Source organism: Danio aesculapii, chromosome 19, assembly GCF_903798145.1.
Source record: "Danio aesculapii chromosome 19, fDanAes4.1, whole genome shotgun sequence".
Classification (NCBI taxonomy): Eukaryota; Metazoa; Chordata; class Actinopteri; order Cypriniformes; family Danionidae; genus Danio; species Danio aesculapii.
Window position 1 is genome coordinate 17700259 of NC_079453.1, and position 17547 is coordinate 17717805.

The 17547-nt window shown below is 41.0% G+C and overlaps 1 protein-coding gene across 2 annotated transcripts in view; it reads right to left on the bottom strand.

Moving 5' to 3' along the window:
- top2b (DNA topoisomerase II beta) overlaps positions 1–17547 on the bottom strand; it is a 128805-nt gene that overhangs the window by 90647 nt on the left and 20611 nt on the right. For both annotated transcript variants that reach the window (XM_056479753.1, XM_056479752.1), the window contains exons 4-8: positions 16469–16532; positions 15996–16141; positions 5254–5351; positions 4922–5134; positions 4620–4793 (exon numbers count right to left, since the gene is read on the bottom strand). In XM_056479753.1, coding sequence (XP_056335728.1) covers positions 4620–4793; positions 4922–5134; positions 5254–5351; positions 15996–16141; positions 16469–16532 — 695 coding nt within the window. The remainder of the gene's footprint in view (positions 1–4619; positions 4794–4921; positions 5135–5253; positions 5352–15995; positions 16142–16468; positions 16533–17547) is intronic.

A 17547-nucleotide genomic window follows, 5' to 3' on the forward strand; every position in this document is an offset into this window, starting at 1 on the left:
TATTTCAAAGAGGTGTTTGGACGTTCTGATGGGGAAGTAGCCGCTGGAGAGCAGCTGTATCATCTAAAGCAAGGTACTCTATCTACACAGGAATATGCTCTCCGGTTTCGCACTCTAGCAGCTGCAAGTGGATGGAATGAGAGATCGTTGTTGACCACGTACCGGCTCGGCTTGGAACCCACTCTCCGAATCCAGCTGGCCACATTAGATGATACAATGGGTCTGGAGAGATTCATCCAACATTCTCTCCGATGTTCCGATCGTCTCCGTTCCTATCAACAGGACACCATCACCCCCTCGTCTGCACTCCTCCAATCGCCTGAGTCAACAGCCTCTCCAGAACCAGAACCCATGATAATAGAGTCTGGAAGACTGACATCAGCGGAACGACAGAGGAGGCTGACCCGGGGTCTGTGTCTATACTGCGGTGTCAGTGGACACACCCGTATGGAGTGTCCCCTTCGTCCCATTCGGACTTCAGTGAGTGTATTCAGTACGAATATTGAACAATGTAAACCACTTACTACCACCGTACAAATAACTACTGCCTCTATTTCTCTCCTTGTCACAGCCCTCATCGACTCCGGGTCAGCAGGGAACTTCATCTCCCAATCCCTCTGTCGTCAACTCCACCTCCGTACTGAGGCGTCCTCGCATATATACCAGATACAACCGATAACCCAGTGCACTCGATCTTCGACCCGTATCCATCGACAATGCGAAGACATCCTTCTTCAAGTGGGGCTGTTACATCAAGAGAGGATTCAATTTCTGGTTCTGGAGGGTGCAAATATGGACATCATTCTAGGGCGCCCGTGGCTGGTGAAGCACGATCCCATCATCTCTTGGGGCACAGGAGAGATAAAGAAATGGGGATCTGGATGTACACCTACCTGTTTTCCAAATCTCCCTCTTCAAGGTCGGAACCCCATTTCTTTGTTTGCAACATCGGTCGAGAGCCCTCCTGAGAAGCAGTCTATCCACATTCCTAAGGAGTACAGCTCCTTTCATGATGTCTTCTGCCCCAAGAGAGCTTCCCAGCTACCGCCGCATCGGCCATGGGACTGCGCGATCGACCTAGTTCCAGATGCCCAGTTGCCAAGAGGTAGGATCTACCCGCTCTCGCTTCCAGAGAATCAGGCAATGGAAGATTACATAAGGGAGGCTCTGAGTCAGGGGTACATACGTCACTCAAAATCACCAGCCGCCTCAAGCTTCTTCTTTGTGGCCAAGAAGGACGGAGGGCTGCGTCCATGCATCGACTACAGGGTCCTAAATAACGGTACAGTAAAATACCGATATCCCCTTCCTCTGGTACCAGCCGCTTTGGAACAGCTCCGAGAAGCTAAAGTCTTCACTAAATTGGACCTCCGCAGCGCGTATAATCTGATAAGAATACGTGAGGGGGACCAATGGAAGACAGCATTCGTGACCCCTACTGGCCACTATGAATATGAGGTCATGCCTTACGGTCTGGTCAACGCCCCCTCCGTATTCCAAAACTTCATTCATGAAGTCCTCCGGGAGTTTCTTCACCACTTTGTAATAGTGTACATAGATGACATCCTCATTTACTCCCGGAGTGAGGCCGAACATCGCCAACACGTTGCGGAGGTCCTACACACATTGAGAGAACATCACCTCTACCTCAAAGCGGAGAAATGCTCATTCCACCAGAAGTCGATTCATTTCTTGGGATACATCATTGATCAAACCGGTATACGTATGGATGGGAAGAAAATTGAGGCTGTTCTATCCTGGTCAGAACCCACTTCCATTAAGGAGCTCCAGAGGTTTCTTGGGTTTGCTAACTTTTATAGACGGTTTATCAAGGACTACAGCAGGATTACATCACCTCTCACTAATCTCCTCAAGGGTAAACCCAAAGGACTGGAGTGGACCAAAGAAGCAGCCGCAGCCTTCCGCCTTCTTAAGAAGGAGTGCACAAGGGCCCCACTCCTGACTCATCCTGACCCAAATCTTCCTTTCGTGGTGGAAGTGGACGCATCCACCACCGGCGTCGGGGCAGTATTATCTCAACATCATGATACACCGCCCCGACTGCATCCCTGTGCCTATTTCTCTCGGAAGTTGAGCCCGGCGGAGCAGAATTACAGCATAGGAGACAGGGAGCTGCTAGCAATCAAGCTAGCCTTGGAGGAGTGGCGTCACTGGTTGGAGGGAGCCAAACATCCGTTCCAGGTGATCACAGATCACAAAAACCTCCAATATATCAAAGAGGCCAAGAGACTATGTCCACGTCAAGCCAGATGGTCACTTTTCTTCTCACGTTTTGATTTCTCCATTTCCTATCGTCCAGGACCCAAGAATCTAAGAGCAGACGCTCTCTCTCGTTTACACGAGCATCACGATCATGAAGAACTCCCAACGAAGATTCTTCCCGAACACATCTCCATTTGTCCGATCACCTGGAACGCTCCTCCAGTCGTTGCCACTCCGGAAGCCCCTGCTCCGCCGGGATGCCCTCCTCATCGGCAGTTCATACCACCTGAACACCGGGTAGATCTGATCCACTCCTTACATACCTCGCTAGGCACTGGACATCCAGGGATCAACAATACTCTCTCGCTAGTATCCCAACGATTCTGGTGGCCAAACATGGCAAGGGATGTGAGGCAATATGTTCAGGGCTGTAAGGACTGTGCCCAATCCAAGAGCCCACGTCATCTACCCGCTGGAAAGCTCCATCCCTTGCCGATTCCGAACCGTCCCTGGTCACACCTAGGAGTGGACTTTATCACTGATCTCCCTTCGTCAGAAGGTAATACCTGTATTCTAGTCATAGTAGATAGATTCTCAAAGTTTGTCAAACTAATCCCTCTGAAAGGTCTTCCCACAGCCTTTGAAACAGCCGATAATATCTTTAATCAAGTCTTCAGGTCATTTGGTATTCCAGAAGATATTGTGTCGGACAGAGGTCCACAGTTCATCTCACGTCTATGGAAAGCCTTCTTCAAGCTCCTAGGTGTGGCCGTCAGCCTCTCTTCTGGATATCATCCCCAAACCAACGGGCAGACAGAGAGGAAGATTCAGGAGGTGGGACGGTTCCTGAGGACCTTCTGCAGTGGTCACCAGAGCTCCTGGAGCCAGTATTTGGGCTGGGCAGAATATGCCCAAAATTCACTGCGGCAACCCTCCACCGGACTCACGCCATTCCAGTGCGTCCTGGGCTTCCAACCACCGCTCTTTCCCTGGGATGGCGAACCATCTGATGTCCCCGCAGTGGATCACTGGTTCCGGGAGAGCGAGAGAGTCTGGGACGAGGCTCATCAACATCTGCAGAGGGCAGTCCGTCGAAGCAAGGTAACCGCCGATAGAAGAAGGTCTGAAGAACCCAGATACACACCCGGACAAAAGGTGTGGCTATCCACCCGGGACATACGCATGCGACTGCCCTCTCGCAAGTTAAGTCCCCGATTTGTTGGTCCCTTCACCATCGTGGAACAGGTTAACCCCGTCACCTACAAACTACAATTACCCTCTCACTACCGTATTCACCCTACATTCCACGTATCACTCCTGAAACCCTATCACGATCCTGTTCTTCCCTCCACAGAGCCTGACCACGAAGAGGAACCCCCTCCTCCACTGCTCCTAGAAGAAGGAGCCGTCTACGCAGTGAAGGAGATCTTGCGTTCCCGACGTCGTGGTGGCCAGTTGGAGTACCTGGTGGACTGGGAAGGGTACGGCCCCGAAGAAAGGACATGGGTTCCCAGAGCTGATATTCTCGATCCTAGTCTCATGGTGGAGTTTCATGAGAGCCACCCTGAGTTCCCAGCGCCTAGAGGCAGAGGGAGACCACCACGGCGTCGGAGGTGTCGGCCCTCAGGAGCGGGCCCTGGGGAGGGGGGTACTGTCATGGATTGGTCAGGCTCTCACGACCCCCACTCACGAAGATCACCATCACCTGACTTCTAATGAGCACACAGCTGCATCACATTCACGAGCACCAGATAAAAGCACAGCACTCCAGTCGCTCATTGTCCGGGCTCGTCTCGACGAAAGCGGACAACTGAGCGACCACTCAGCGTAGTCATCCTCAGCTAAACAAACGATTTACTTACCTGTTCTCTTTGTATTCCTCCTAGTCTTCCTGGTCCTCCCGAATCGTCCTGTCTTCCAGTCCTTCCAAGTCTGTGTCATCCTCTGTCAGCTGTATCTGGTGTGTGCTGTCCATCCTCGTGTATTCCTGTTACCCAGCCACGGAGGAAAAGACCCCAACATCATTCCTGATCCTCCTGGCTATCCTTCATGTGCTCCTTGTTGTCATTCAATAAACACCCTAACGTTTCCTTACCTCTGTCTCCTGTCCGCTTCATAACATCAGCGCTGCAGCATGAAATTTTTTTTTTACGTTTTTTTTTAACATCACTGCTGTGGCTACAAATAAAAAGATATTATACTCATAAGGAAAACAAAAAAAAACATAAGTAAAAATATTCTACGCAAAGTTTTATAAATGAGTCCCCAGGATAGCACAGGCACAAGAAGGCTTAAGACAGACCAGTCAGAGAGACATTTAAGCAATCTTATTTCTGTAAATCTATGATTTTGAACATTTCTAGTTTCCAGAATAAGTAATTGTGTGCTTCAGAGACCTTGGTGGTGGCAATGCTGTTGACAAAGCTGATTTGCTGGAAGCCCTTTTCACTCATGGTGAGACACACTTCCCAGCGTTCATTAACAGTCTCATTTACCACCTTCAGAGCAACACCTGTCTCATCCAGTTTGTCCTTTACGTAGAAATCCACATAACTGCGGAAACTATTCACCTGTAGCACAAAACACAAAGAGACATGGTCTTGTCATTAAAAAGACAACTGTATAGGAATGTCTTTTAGAATTTAAGATTAAACACTCTGTTGTCAAGAAAGCTCTTTATTACAAAAAGGTGACTTACGGGTAGCTTCTTTCCATTGAGAATGACTTTAACACCCCTACAAGAGCCAGCCACATCATATGCCCTGCGTGTAAGAAGTGCCACAATGTCCTTGTCTAGTTTCTCCATGTTGAATTTGGCCAGATCAGGCTGGAAAGTGACACATGTGAAGTCTTCCCCTTCAAAGTACTTAATTTTCGCCTCATTTGACTTCCCCATGTTCTCTGTCCATGTCTTTGAAAGAAATTTGAAAGGGAAAGCTTTAAGTAGGTAAGCAAGGCATTAAGAAGGCTCCAATTTTAATCACAACCACAAAATATTTCCTGTATTCCAAATCAGCAAGATGACTGCACCTGTTTGAAACTGCGTTTGTACTCCTTGCAGGCTGTCTCCACTGTAAATTTTAGGCTGAATATGTTACACAGTTTAGCGCCATATCCATTCCTGCCCCCTAAAAAACACAAGCTTGATGAGTTTAAAGGGTCACGAAACACCAAACACTTTTTTTGAGCTATTGACAGAAATATATGTGTCCCACACTGCTAAAAACACTATTAGGACATTTATATTTCACAAAATAAGTGAAAATTTGTTGTTTTTGTGTTATTTCGAGCAAATTAGTTCTTCCTGTTTGAAAGAATTTTTGAAGCTGCATCACACCGATTAGATACTTGCGTGTATTCCAGCGTGTAGACTGGCTGTCTGTACCTGGGAGTACTTTGTGATGTCTCTGAGTGTGCTGCATTCATTCATGAGAAAGACTTGGTTCAAACCAATCAGCGCGTTCTATTGTGTATGCGGTGCAACTTCATTAATATGCATGATAGCTTCGAAGACTGTTTGTACCTGTACTGTGTTCAGACAGCAGAGAGACGCCATGTTGTGTTGCCAAAACAAGTGCGAGAAGAAGAATTGTTTGGAGATACTACTTTTATAATTTGCTGCATCGAAGGTTTTTGTTTTCATTTTGTGACAGGATAGTCTATACAAACACAGCTTTCTGATGCTACCTACTGAGTGCATCTAAGTTACAGAGAAATGCGGAGGTTTTTTTTCTCTCATTTACAATGCGGTATCAAACATTCCATTAAAAATACAAGCGTCCAGCAATTCCTCAAATCAAATATCTCGTTTGTCAAAGGGGGATGAATGAAATTCTTGAATGAAAGTGCCAATCTGCAGTTTAAGTCCACCATGTAATAATTTGTCAAATAATTTGATTACTGATGTCTATGTAAACACAGTCAATGTCTTTCTCTCCTGCGTCTGTGTGTTGTTTTGCCATCAGCATGTGCCCAAACCGAAACTCCCATTTTTATGCAATTTTTTATGCACCTTCCCTCGTTCCCTCCTCCGACACTCCCCCTAAACAGAGCTGGAGATGCCCACTTTCCAGACTTTTTCCAGACCAGAGGTATGAAAACACCCCGCTGAAACAGGGGGGTTTCGTGGCCCTTTAAAGAGAAGCTAACCCCAAAAATGAAAATTTACAAAATCATTTACACGCTCTCCATTTGTTTCAGAGCTTCTTGAGTTTCTGTCCTTGTTGAATACACATACACAAACTAAACTAGAGCTACAACCAACTAAAAAAATCTTTATAAGCCATTAGTTGATTAAACAAACGTTTTAATTATAATAATGACTCTTTCACTGTCTTCATGGCCTAATTAGTGCTAAAGCAGACACGTAAGACTTTTAACAACACATCAACAGAAGCAGTGATTGTGAAAGTTTAAGAGAAAACCCATATGGAGGCTGCATTAACAATTTAAAAGGTCCTATTATGGGTTTTTTAAAATTACCTTCCATGCAGTGTGTAACAGCTTTAAGAAAACATCCAGCTGAGGTTTAAATCTGAAAGTGCACCGTGTCTAAAACTATTGATTCTAAAACAAAAAAGTCATCTCAGTCAAATAAATGATTTGTCGTGTGTTTAAAACTTTTGCCTGCTAGTATCGATACGAGACATGCCAAATATAAAGTGCCAGATGTAAAACATGAGCGTGCCCTTCCCTTCAGACATCAGCGGAGTGTGGAGGAAGATGGTATTGATCATGACGCGATCACTAAAAAAGGCTTTGGGGAATAAAGGGTTAAAGTTCATTTTCACAATAATGCCACAGTATATTCAACCATGTGCTGTGTTTGCCCGTCATTTTTCTGTTTATTGATACAAAAACCTACCCTGCAACGCATGTGTCTTTTTGTATTTATTAAATGCACGCATAGAAGAATTAGCTCTGAAAAATCACAAACAGCTACACTACTGGTCAAATGTTTGGGGTCAGTATGATTTTTAAATGTTTGAAAATAATACATTATTAGTAATAGTAATTAAATCAATAATGACTGGAGTAATTTTATTTAAAAGTACATACAATAAGTAATACATAAATATTTAATAAATAGGTATTTAACAATTTAACTTTTTTTTACATGTAATAAAAGGCGCCTTGATGAACATAATAATTTTCTTAAAAAAAAAAATGTTTTACCCCAAACTTTTGACCAGTAGTGTATTTTTACACAATTTTTTTTGGGAGGCGAGAATTTAAATGAATCACTTACAATTTAATAAGATTTGCGCTCCTCAAATTCTTGGTATTTGCTCCATTTTAGATGCCTTAAGGTTGATTTTTTTTTTTTTTTTTTTTTTAATTACTGGCAGAGGAACACATTAAAACACAGGTCTTTTGTTTGATAAATCATGATATTTTTTATTTGTTTCAGGAATTAAAAAAAGACTTGTACATAAGTATTCACAGCCTTTGCCGTGAAGATCTAAATTGAGCGCATGTACATTCTGTTTCCACAGATCATTCTTGAGATGTTTCAGCAGCTTAACTGGAGTTCACCTGTGGTAAATTCAGTTGATTGGACATGATTTGAAAAGGCATACACCTGTCTATGTAAGGCCCCAGGGTTGACAGTGCATGTCAAAGCACAAACCAAGCATGAAGACAAAAGAATTGTCTGTAGACCTCCGAGACAGGATTGTCTCAAGGCGCAAGGCTGGGGAAGGTTAAAGAAAAAATTCTGCTGCTCTGAAACTTCCACTGAGCACAGTGGCCTCCATCATCCGTAAGTGGAATATGTTTGGAACCACCAGGACTCTTCTTAGAGCTGGCTGGCCATCTAAGCTGAGTGAGAAGGGCCTTAGTCAGAGAAGTGATCAATAACCTGATGGTCACTCTGTCTGAGCTCCAGCATTCTTCTGTGGAGAGAGGAGAACCTTACAGAAGGACAACCATCTGTGCAGCAATCCACCAATTAGGCCTATATGGTAGAGTTGCCAGTCAGAAGCCACTCCCCAGCTGGAATTTCCCAAAAGGCATCTGATAGACTCTCAGACCATAAAAAACGAAATTCTCTGGTCTGATGAGACTAAAATTTAACTCTTTGGAGTGAATGCCAGACGTTAAACTTGGAGAAAACCAGACACCGCTCATCACCATGCTAATACCATTCCTACAGTGAAGCATGATGGTGGCAGCATCACGCTGTGGCTATGTTTTTCAACAGCAGGAACAAGAAGACTATCCTGTATGAAAACCTACTTCAGGGTGCTCTTGACCTCAGACTGGGGCGACGGTTCATCTTCCAGCACACCACCAAAATATCAAAGGAGTGGCTTCACAACAACTCGGTGAATGTCCTTGAGTGGCCCAGCCTGAGACCAGACCTAAATCCAATTTAACATCTCTGGAGAGATCTGAAAATAGCTATACATTGTCCCTTCTCATCCAACCTGATAGAGCTTAAGAGGTACTCCAAAGAGGAATGGGCAAAAATTCACAAAGACAGGTGTGCCAAGCTTGTGGCATCATATTCAAAAAGACTTGAGGCTGTAATTGCTGACAAAGGTGCATCAACCTATTATTTAGCAAAGTTATAAATGTACTTATGTACTTGTAATTTTTCAGTTTTTTTCAAGCGGCAACCTCCCGCTCTCCCTCCGGAAGCCAATACGGAAGTAACTGAAACTGCAATTCATCAAAATTCCGCTAGTCCTGGCTGCATAATAGAGCAAATTGAAATTGAGCCCACTGTTAGAATGGCCAACTTTACAGCAGAAAAAAAGGTGTTTACAGCCTGGTACAAAGAACGATTTTGGTTCATATAGCTATTATTATCCATCATGACAACTGTGAGGGGGGTGAATTTTTTTATAACTCATCCATTTCCTTTATATTAGGTTATATTAATTTTGCATAATTAAGGGCGTGGCCACTTGAGTGACAGCTAGGTCTCGCTGGTCACCGTCACTTCACCTCAGCTGAATCCGGCAGATTAGCCACTGATCTCAGCATATTCATCGTATTTTTGTTGTTTTATGTGGCTTTACACAGTCAGCTGCCTTTTGGACTTATTTCCTACAATTATCAGATGATATGGGATGCTGTGTGCATTTAATTGTGCTCACAAACCATTCACGTGGCCTCCGTTTCCCATGTGAGTAAAGTTATATACTTGTATACCATCTCTATAAATGTATTTGTTTTATTTAAGATCATTTATCATTTATATTTTTCTTTAGACCTGTAAAAGCACTCCAGAATGTGACAGATTGATTAGCTGTAGGCTCTAGAACAGTAATCTGAAGCGTTGTCATACAGTGTTATGCTGGATTTCATCAATAGTCTTGCATTTACTAACACAGACTATAATTGAAGTGTTTGGAAGTAATTCGCGTTTTCCTCCTGTAGAAAAACTCATAAGAACAATGCTTAGTGGCTCAATGTATTACTACAGTGTTTTTAAAAGTCTAAACACTTTATTGATATAGTGTACAGCCAGGCACATGTGGTCAGGACACAAACGAGTCGCAGGTAATAAAGTATCAAGCGTTTCTCCCAAAGTAGTCTGTCTGCCAGGTCTAAGCAAAATGCCAGCAGGCGTCTGTAGCTCCGCTCACTCTCCGCCTCTTTGCCCTTGTTTGGTATCCCGCCGTGGGTGCGATGACGCGCGAACAAAATGGCGACAGTTGGCCGCGCCTACTTGTAGCTTCTTTTGCAGTGTTCAGAAACCTATGGGTGACGTCACGGGTACTACGTTCATATATTTTACTGTCTATGGGTTTTTTATTTTTAATAAATTTGCAACAATTTCAAAAAATATTTTTTCACATTTTCATTATGGGGTATTATGTGTAGAATTTTGAGGAAATAAATTAATTTAATCCATTTTGGAATAAGCCTGTAACATAAAAAAATGTGGAAAAAGCGAAGCGCTATAAATATCTTCTAGATGTGCTGTATATGTACACATATTTATGGACCTAACTGTACACACACACACACACACACACACACACACACACACACACACACACACGCACACATACATACATACATATATATATATATATATATATATATATATATATACATACATATATACAGGGCTTGACATTAACACCTGCCAAGATTTCAGCTGTGGCTTTAGTGTCAAACAACCATGCCTGAAAAAGCTGATTTTAAAAAAAGTGTTTTTGTAAGCAGCAGCAGTTGCCACTTTCACCATTCTTTGAACATACTTTTAATGGGCCAAATGGCAACTGTGTGCTTGTGATGATGCTTTCATTATCGCACATGGTATGTCTTTCACCTGCTTTATTTTGCTTGCAGTTTTTTTTTTTTTTATGGTTTCATTACTGTATCATCCTTTATAATGACATTGCTTTTAATAGGAGATTAACTTTCATTCATTCAACTGCTGAACTTGGACCTCTAGGTCAGGACAGACTACTGTGCAGACTTTTAGTAAATGAAAATAATCTTTTTTACAACATTGATTTTTAAGTTTAAAAAAAATAAGTTTTGTTGAATAAAAATGTATGTATACAGCTATATGTTGCTTGTTTTAAATTTTACAATTATTTTAAATTTGTGGCTAAGAAATAATTACTTGTTTATTTTTGGTGTAGCCAGAGAATAAAATTACAAATCCTTAGAGTTGAGCCCGAAAAAGTCATGTGAAATAAAAACTAATTGCAATGCAACACCATAAAAGCACAACCCATTTGCTCATGCACAGTGAGCAAGGTCATGACAACAAACAAAAAAGTGAAATTAATAAGGAGGCATGTGGACATAACATTAAATTGATAGTAATTATAGCATTCCAAAGACAATTCATGATTAGAAAGTATATTTTCCCAACAACAAAATTGTGGCTAGTGACAATGGCGAGTGGCTAGCAATGTTGAAAAAATACTAGCCACAGTGGCTGGTGATCAAAAAAGTTAATGTCAAGCCTATATACCAAAGTGTTTGCCTCCTTAATTGTTTTTTTTGCATGTTTGTACAAAACTAAAACAAACAAAAAAACTACATAGCCCTGTTGTTAAAATGTGTTTGCCAATCTCTATCCACACCCAGGCCTAAATACTGGCCTAATTAATTTCACGTGTTAAATAAATATATGATATAGTTAATGCCACATGCACTGTAATGTGCTTTATTTTCAAAGTTAATTTTGAAATAAACATTGCAAAATGTTTGTTAAGAGTTAAATTTTCGCTGGAGGAAACAGCTGTGATGATGAGGGGACAGCAGAGGAAACAGTATGGGGAAACCCGATTGCTCCTCTATGACGTTGGTGTACAAGTGATACATGTGTTTCTGTAATTTATCGATAAACACACACTTTGTACTATCACTCTGCACAGCTGTGGTTTGCTGATTAAATAAAAAACGAAGTGAAAAAGGAGAAGCGCAAGTCTGCTGCCATTTTCATATCAAATTTAAAGGGGACTGGGGTGATATATTAGTAGTGCACAGTTCATGAGCTAATCGCAAAACTTTTAGGGGCTAAATAGAAATATAGAGGTGGTAAAGTGACACCCATGCTGTTTTATTATTTAATCTGTACATTTCAGCGAGACATCATTCAGTTGACATGTCGTCGTCTTCGAAAAACTCTCACAAAATTTTCAAATTTTTTAAACAAAAATGCACCAATTGCAACAAATTAAAATGCAAGTTAAAACAACATTTGGTATACAGTTAAAGGGGAAGCAAATACACTTAATTAGGAAAGTCTAATCAGCAAAACAAGTGAGTATAACAAGGGTATACGCAATTATTGATCCACAGAAGTTGTAATAGCCAAACAGCTTGTACAAAAAAGTAGGCTTACGGAGTATACGTACGTATGGCCCTGACTACACCACTGTTCACACCCCTAATGACAGGACTAGACTTTGGACAGGAAACCATCTTCTGAGCAAACGGCAGATTGGCGCTTACCATCTTGTAAGATGGAGGACTGGATGTGACCATTTTGTGAGCCGGGAGAGTGAAGGCAGCCATTTTGTGGACTGGAGAGTTGGCGGCATCCATCTTGTGCTTAGGTGAACTGGCCGCGGACATTTTGTAAATTGGTTGTGGTCTAGGCCAGGGATTTTTAACCTTTCAGGACACCCTATCTAACCTCCGTGTGAAAAAGCAACGATTCATATTCTGACCCCATTTCTTTACATAACAAGGCAAACAGCCTTGATTTTGTAGGACAAATCTTTATGAAAATTACAATCTGTGTTGCTGTTTATAGCACTGCATTCAACTTTGCAGGAAGTCTTTTTGCTGCAAGAACCTCTTTCTGAATCGTACAGTGGGTGAAACAAACTTGCAGAGTTACTTAACAAACCAAAGCAGCAAGTCTTTTATTGTTCCCTAACATGGATCCCGCTCCATCAGTGCACACACCGACACAGTTGTCCCGACAAAGACCAAGGTCATTCAGTTGATCGTTGAGTTTTTCGAAAATATCTTTTCCTGTGCACGTCCTTTCCATTGATGAGCAAAATAGCAGATCCTCAAGTAATTTTCTCTCATGACGGTAGTGGACAAATACAAGGAGTTGAGAAGAGTTTAAAATGTCTGTCGACTCATCTTATTGATATTGAAGAAAATCCCATTTCTTATTTTTTTAATCAGCTAACGTTTGTCGTCGCATGCCATTTCATTGATACGCTGGCTTATGGTTGTCTGCATACTTATGTCCAAACATAGTTGTACAGATGGCCTTTGCAGTGGGACAAATGAGGCTCTCTGCAATTGTATGAGGCTTTTTGGCCTTGGCAACTAAATGTGCAACCTCATATGAAGCAGTAAGGGCATTTACTGGCAGAGTGGTTTGATTTGTCATTGTTTGTTTTTGACCTCTTAATACTGATTCTTTACATCAAAAAAGCCAACTGGTTTATCTTTTAACAAACCAGTTTCACAGGTTTTAAAATGTCATTTTCAAAGACCTCAGAATACACAACACACTGTGGATGTGGTTTGTTATTAATTGCGATGCATGTGAATCCATATTTTATGTACTTCATCCTACACATACACACACAGGCCTTTGGTTTTTGCAGTGAGCGTTAATCTTCTCTGTGTGGAGATCCCCATTGACATGGAGGGTTGGTCATCATCCATTTCCAGTAATGCTTCAGTTTTACGTGATTGCAATAACTCTACAACAGGTGCCTGATAGTTAATAGGTGCTGGCGCGCCCCACAGGTTGAAAGTACAGGTACCGGGACAGATGTGTGTGTGGTGCCTGAAGGGAGCTGTAGTTCATATAGTGGTAGAATTGTAGTCTGAGTGAAAGTGAATGTTCCCCAGCGATATATGAGAGTTGGATCGCTGGTGATTGTGACACACAATTATTAAACGATTATGTTAAATAAGCAATTGTTGCTTATTTTTACAATCTTACTACTTTTATTAGAAGAAAAAAAACTTTTTATAATAAAACAGAAGTTTTGCTGAGTAAGCTAGCATTGCCCAGAGATGCAATCCTGTGTCCTGTTGTAATGATTGTTCCCATGGTGTAGACTTTTGTGAAATGTATAAAGATATTGTAGAATCGGTGGATAAGGGTAGTTGATCTTATCTTACTTGCTTTAGCAAGAAAGCATATAGTAAGCCTGGTTGCAAAAGTATGTCTTGGAATATCATAATAAAGCTAAAGATAATATTAATGGCATATTATAGCTCTTAGGCCTAGGCAAGGGCTGCTTTTTGACCTGAAAGTTAACCAACGCCAAGTATATTAATAATGCAGATTATGAGAAGAGTTATGTCAATGAGCAATATTATACTGAAAAGAGTGTCGTCATGATATGTAGAACATAGAAATAATGATTTTTCCAGCTTTTCTGTCATTTTAAACATTAGTAAATTTGTTAAATATTTTATACATATCATTACTGATGATATGAGTGATGATAATGATATGTGCAAGGAAGGTCGAAAGATATATGCTCAAGCAAATATGCTGGTGAAAATGTTTTTATGTTTGTTCTGAGCAAGTAAACCTGTTTAGACCATATTGCAGTTCTTTATATAAAGCACCTTTGTGGTATGATTTAAAAAAAGAGAGCATCAATAAGCTGCAGGTTGCGTACAGTGATTGCATGAAGATTCCACTAAAAACCTAGATGGTACAGTGCAAGTTATTTATTCTGTAAGGTAAGAGTTTGATCATTTCCTGCTTTGATGAGAAATTTGATTTATAAGTTTAGTTGTTGACTGGAGAATTCTCAGAATAGTATTTTAATGTTGCTGTAAAATCTGTAAAACTTTATTAGGTACCAACTGCTAGTTAACGCACATTTTTAATCAGCCAATCACATGGCAGCAACTCAATGCATTTAGACATTTAGACATAGTCAAGACGATCTGCTGCAGTTCAAACTGAGCATCAGAATGGGGAAGAAAGCTGATTTAAGTTACTTTGAACATGGCATGGTTGTTGGTGCCAGAGAGGCTGGTCTGAGTATTTCAGAAACTGCTGATCTACTGGGATTTCACACACAACCAGTGTGGAAAATATCCAGTGAGCGGCACTTCTGTGTGTGCAAATGCCAGAGGTCAGACTGGTTCGAGCTCATAGAAAGGCAACAGTAACTCAAATAACCACTCGATACAACCGAGGTATGCAGAAGAGCATCTCTGAAAGCACAACACATCAAACCTTGAGGCGGATGGGCCACTGGGGGCCACTCCTGTCAGCTGAGAACAGGAAACTGAGGCTACAGTTCACACAGGCTTACCAAAATTGGACAATAGAAGATTGGAAAAACATTGCCTGGTCTGATGAGTGTGGATTTCTGCTGCGACATTTGGATGGTAGGGTTAGCATTTGGCATCAGCAACAAGAAAGCAGGGATCCATTTTGCCTGGTGGTGGTGGTGTTATGGTGGGGGGGATATTTTTTAGGCACACTTTGGGCCTATTAGTACCAATTGAGCAACGTGTCAACTCCACAGCCTACCCGAGTATTGTTGCTGACCATGTCCATCCCTTTATGTGTGCCCATCTTCTGATGGCTACTTCCAGCAGGATAATGCACCATGTCATAAAGTGCAAATCATGATACTGGTTTCATAAAAATGACAATGAGTTCACTGTACTCAAATGGCCTCCACAGTCACCAGATCTCAATTCAATAGAGCACCTTTGGGATGTAGTTAAATGGGAGATTCGCATCACGGATGAGCAGCCAACAAATCTGCAGCAACTGCATGATGCTATCATGTCAATATAGAGCAAAATCTCTGAGGAATATGTCCAGTACCTTGTTGAATCTATGCCACAAAGGATTAAGGCAGTTCTGAAGGCAGTTCAACCCGGTACTAGTAAGGTGTACCTATATAACTATACACATATGTACCTATGTACACATCCATACACGCATTCTAACATATGTTCTAAACTGTCACACGAACAAGAAAATGGACAAAGACAGATTAATACAAGTCATAATTTTTTATAAAGTAAATATCACACTATCACGTAAAATGTAAGTCTTTTAAAGTCCCGCATGATAATGCAAGCTTCCTGCCACTATCAAGCAACTTTACACAGCTATTAAGAAGAATGGACCAACAATCAACAGGCTGATTGCCTCTATGTGAAGGAGATGTCTTGCACTGCATGTGGCAAATGGTGGTCCATTGAAGTGGATGAATTACTTTGAGGGTATTATTTTGAGTGTAAATAATAACAATATTAAAATAACAATGTTAGTATGTTGCAGACATTGAGCTCACTACTACCAACAAAAACAAACTATACCACTGAAGATTTACCTGTGACTTTTTTCTCATTATCATCGTAGTTGCTCGAGGTGAGCAGGTGTCCAAAGATCAGTGCAGGCACATACATCTTCTCATCTTTGTGTTCAACCACGGGAATTCCTTTTCCATTATTCCACACAGAGATAGTGTTGGACTCTCTATTAGAACCAGAAGGACAGGTTAGGCCATTACAACACAAAGAGACAAAAGAGACACTAAAAGATGTATGGTGCTGAGCCCCAGTTTTCCTACATTTTTTTCTATTTCACGTATATTATAATTATATCAAAACTTGGACTGTGGTATTTCTTTCTGTCTACAAATAACCTACCTAGGACATTTTAGCATTCAAATCAAAATATTTGTCCACAAAAATTGTGATGCACATGAACTGTGAAATGTAAAGTTTATTTCTAACACCCATAAACTTTAAACTTTTAACAGACTTTAAACAAAGCAAATGCGAATGTTAAAACAGCACTTACGGGTCAATGGTGATTTTGATGGTGGTCATGTTTTTGTCTCTCTGTTTGTTATCAGCTGCATTGACTGTTGGGTAAGACGATCATGTTACAGCATGAAATATCACAGATATTTATTATCCAGATCAACCAGACCTTGCAATGGAAGACCTTGCATTAACTGCATAACATCCTAATGTTTTTAAATGACAGCATTTTGTTAAATGAATAATGAAACTGAATATTATTACACAAGGCAGATTTACCACGCTTTTAAATTAAGTATTTTTTCATAATATACAATGCTTTTACAAATTATGAGAATCAGTGCTAAGTCATTTCAAGTAAATTAGAGACTAATAGAACTTAATTCTACTGCCACATTTGCTGCTGAAGTTTCTAAGAGTCAATCTATCAAAACCTTTTAACTAGGGGTCTTAACTAAGGGTGGGTATCTTTAGGGACTTCACAATCTGATCCAAAAGTGAATCAATTCTTTACCTAATGTATTCCTATTTCTTTCTTCTATGCAAACAGAAGTTTGCATTTGAATAGAACTTTTGAGAATCAATTCAGAATCGATAGAGAAAGAATCAATAAATAGATTTTTTTTTCTCCAAACCCTATTCTTAACACTGTTCTGCAACTCATTAGACGAGGTTGGATCAGACTGAGGCCTATGTATCACCAAAAACATGCTATGATATGTATTCTAATGCCATGATATGTGTTGTGAATGGAGGATGTGAAGACGGGTTGGATCCAAACGCAATATTTATTAAGAGAATGGTCAGACAGGCAGGAATCAAAAACCAGCATACAGAGCAATTTAGACAAATCTAAAGAGTAAGCCGTGTAGCAGGCAAATGGTCAAGACAGGCAGGAAGAATAAAAAAATATATAAACAATGCAAGACACAGGCAAGCAAAAACAGTGGAAATGCTTTGACATGCAGCAACAGCTAAAAAAGACTTAGCAATGGATGTGTGAATGAAAGGTGTGATATGGCCAGAAGGTAGAGGGAGGGGGTTTTGGGTACAATATGTTCAAAAAATCTAAAAAGTCTAAAAATCTCTCTTGTTGGTTTTATACATGTTTTAGGT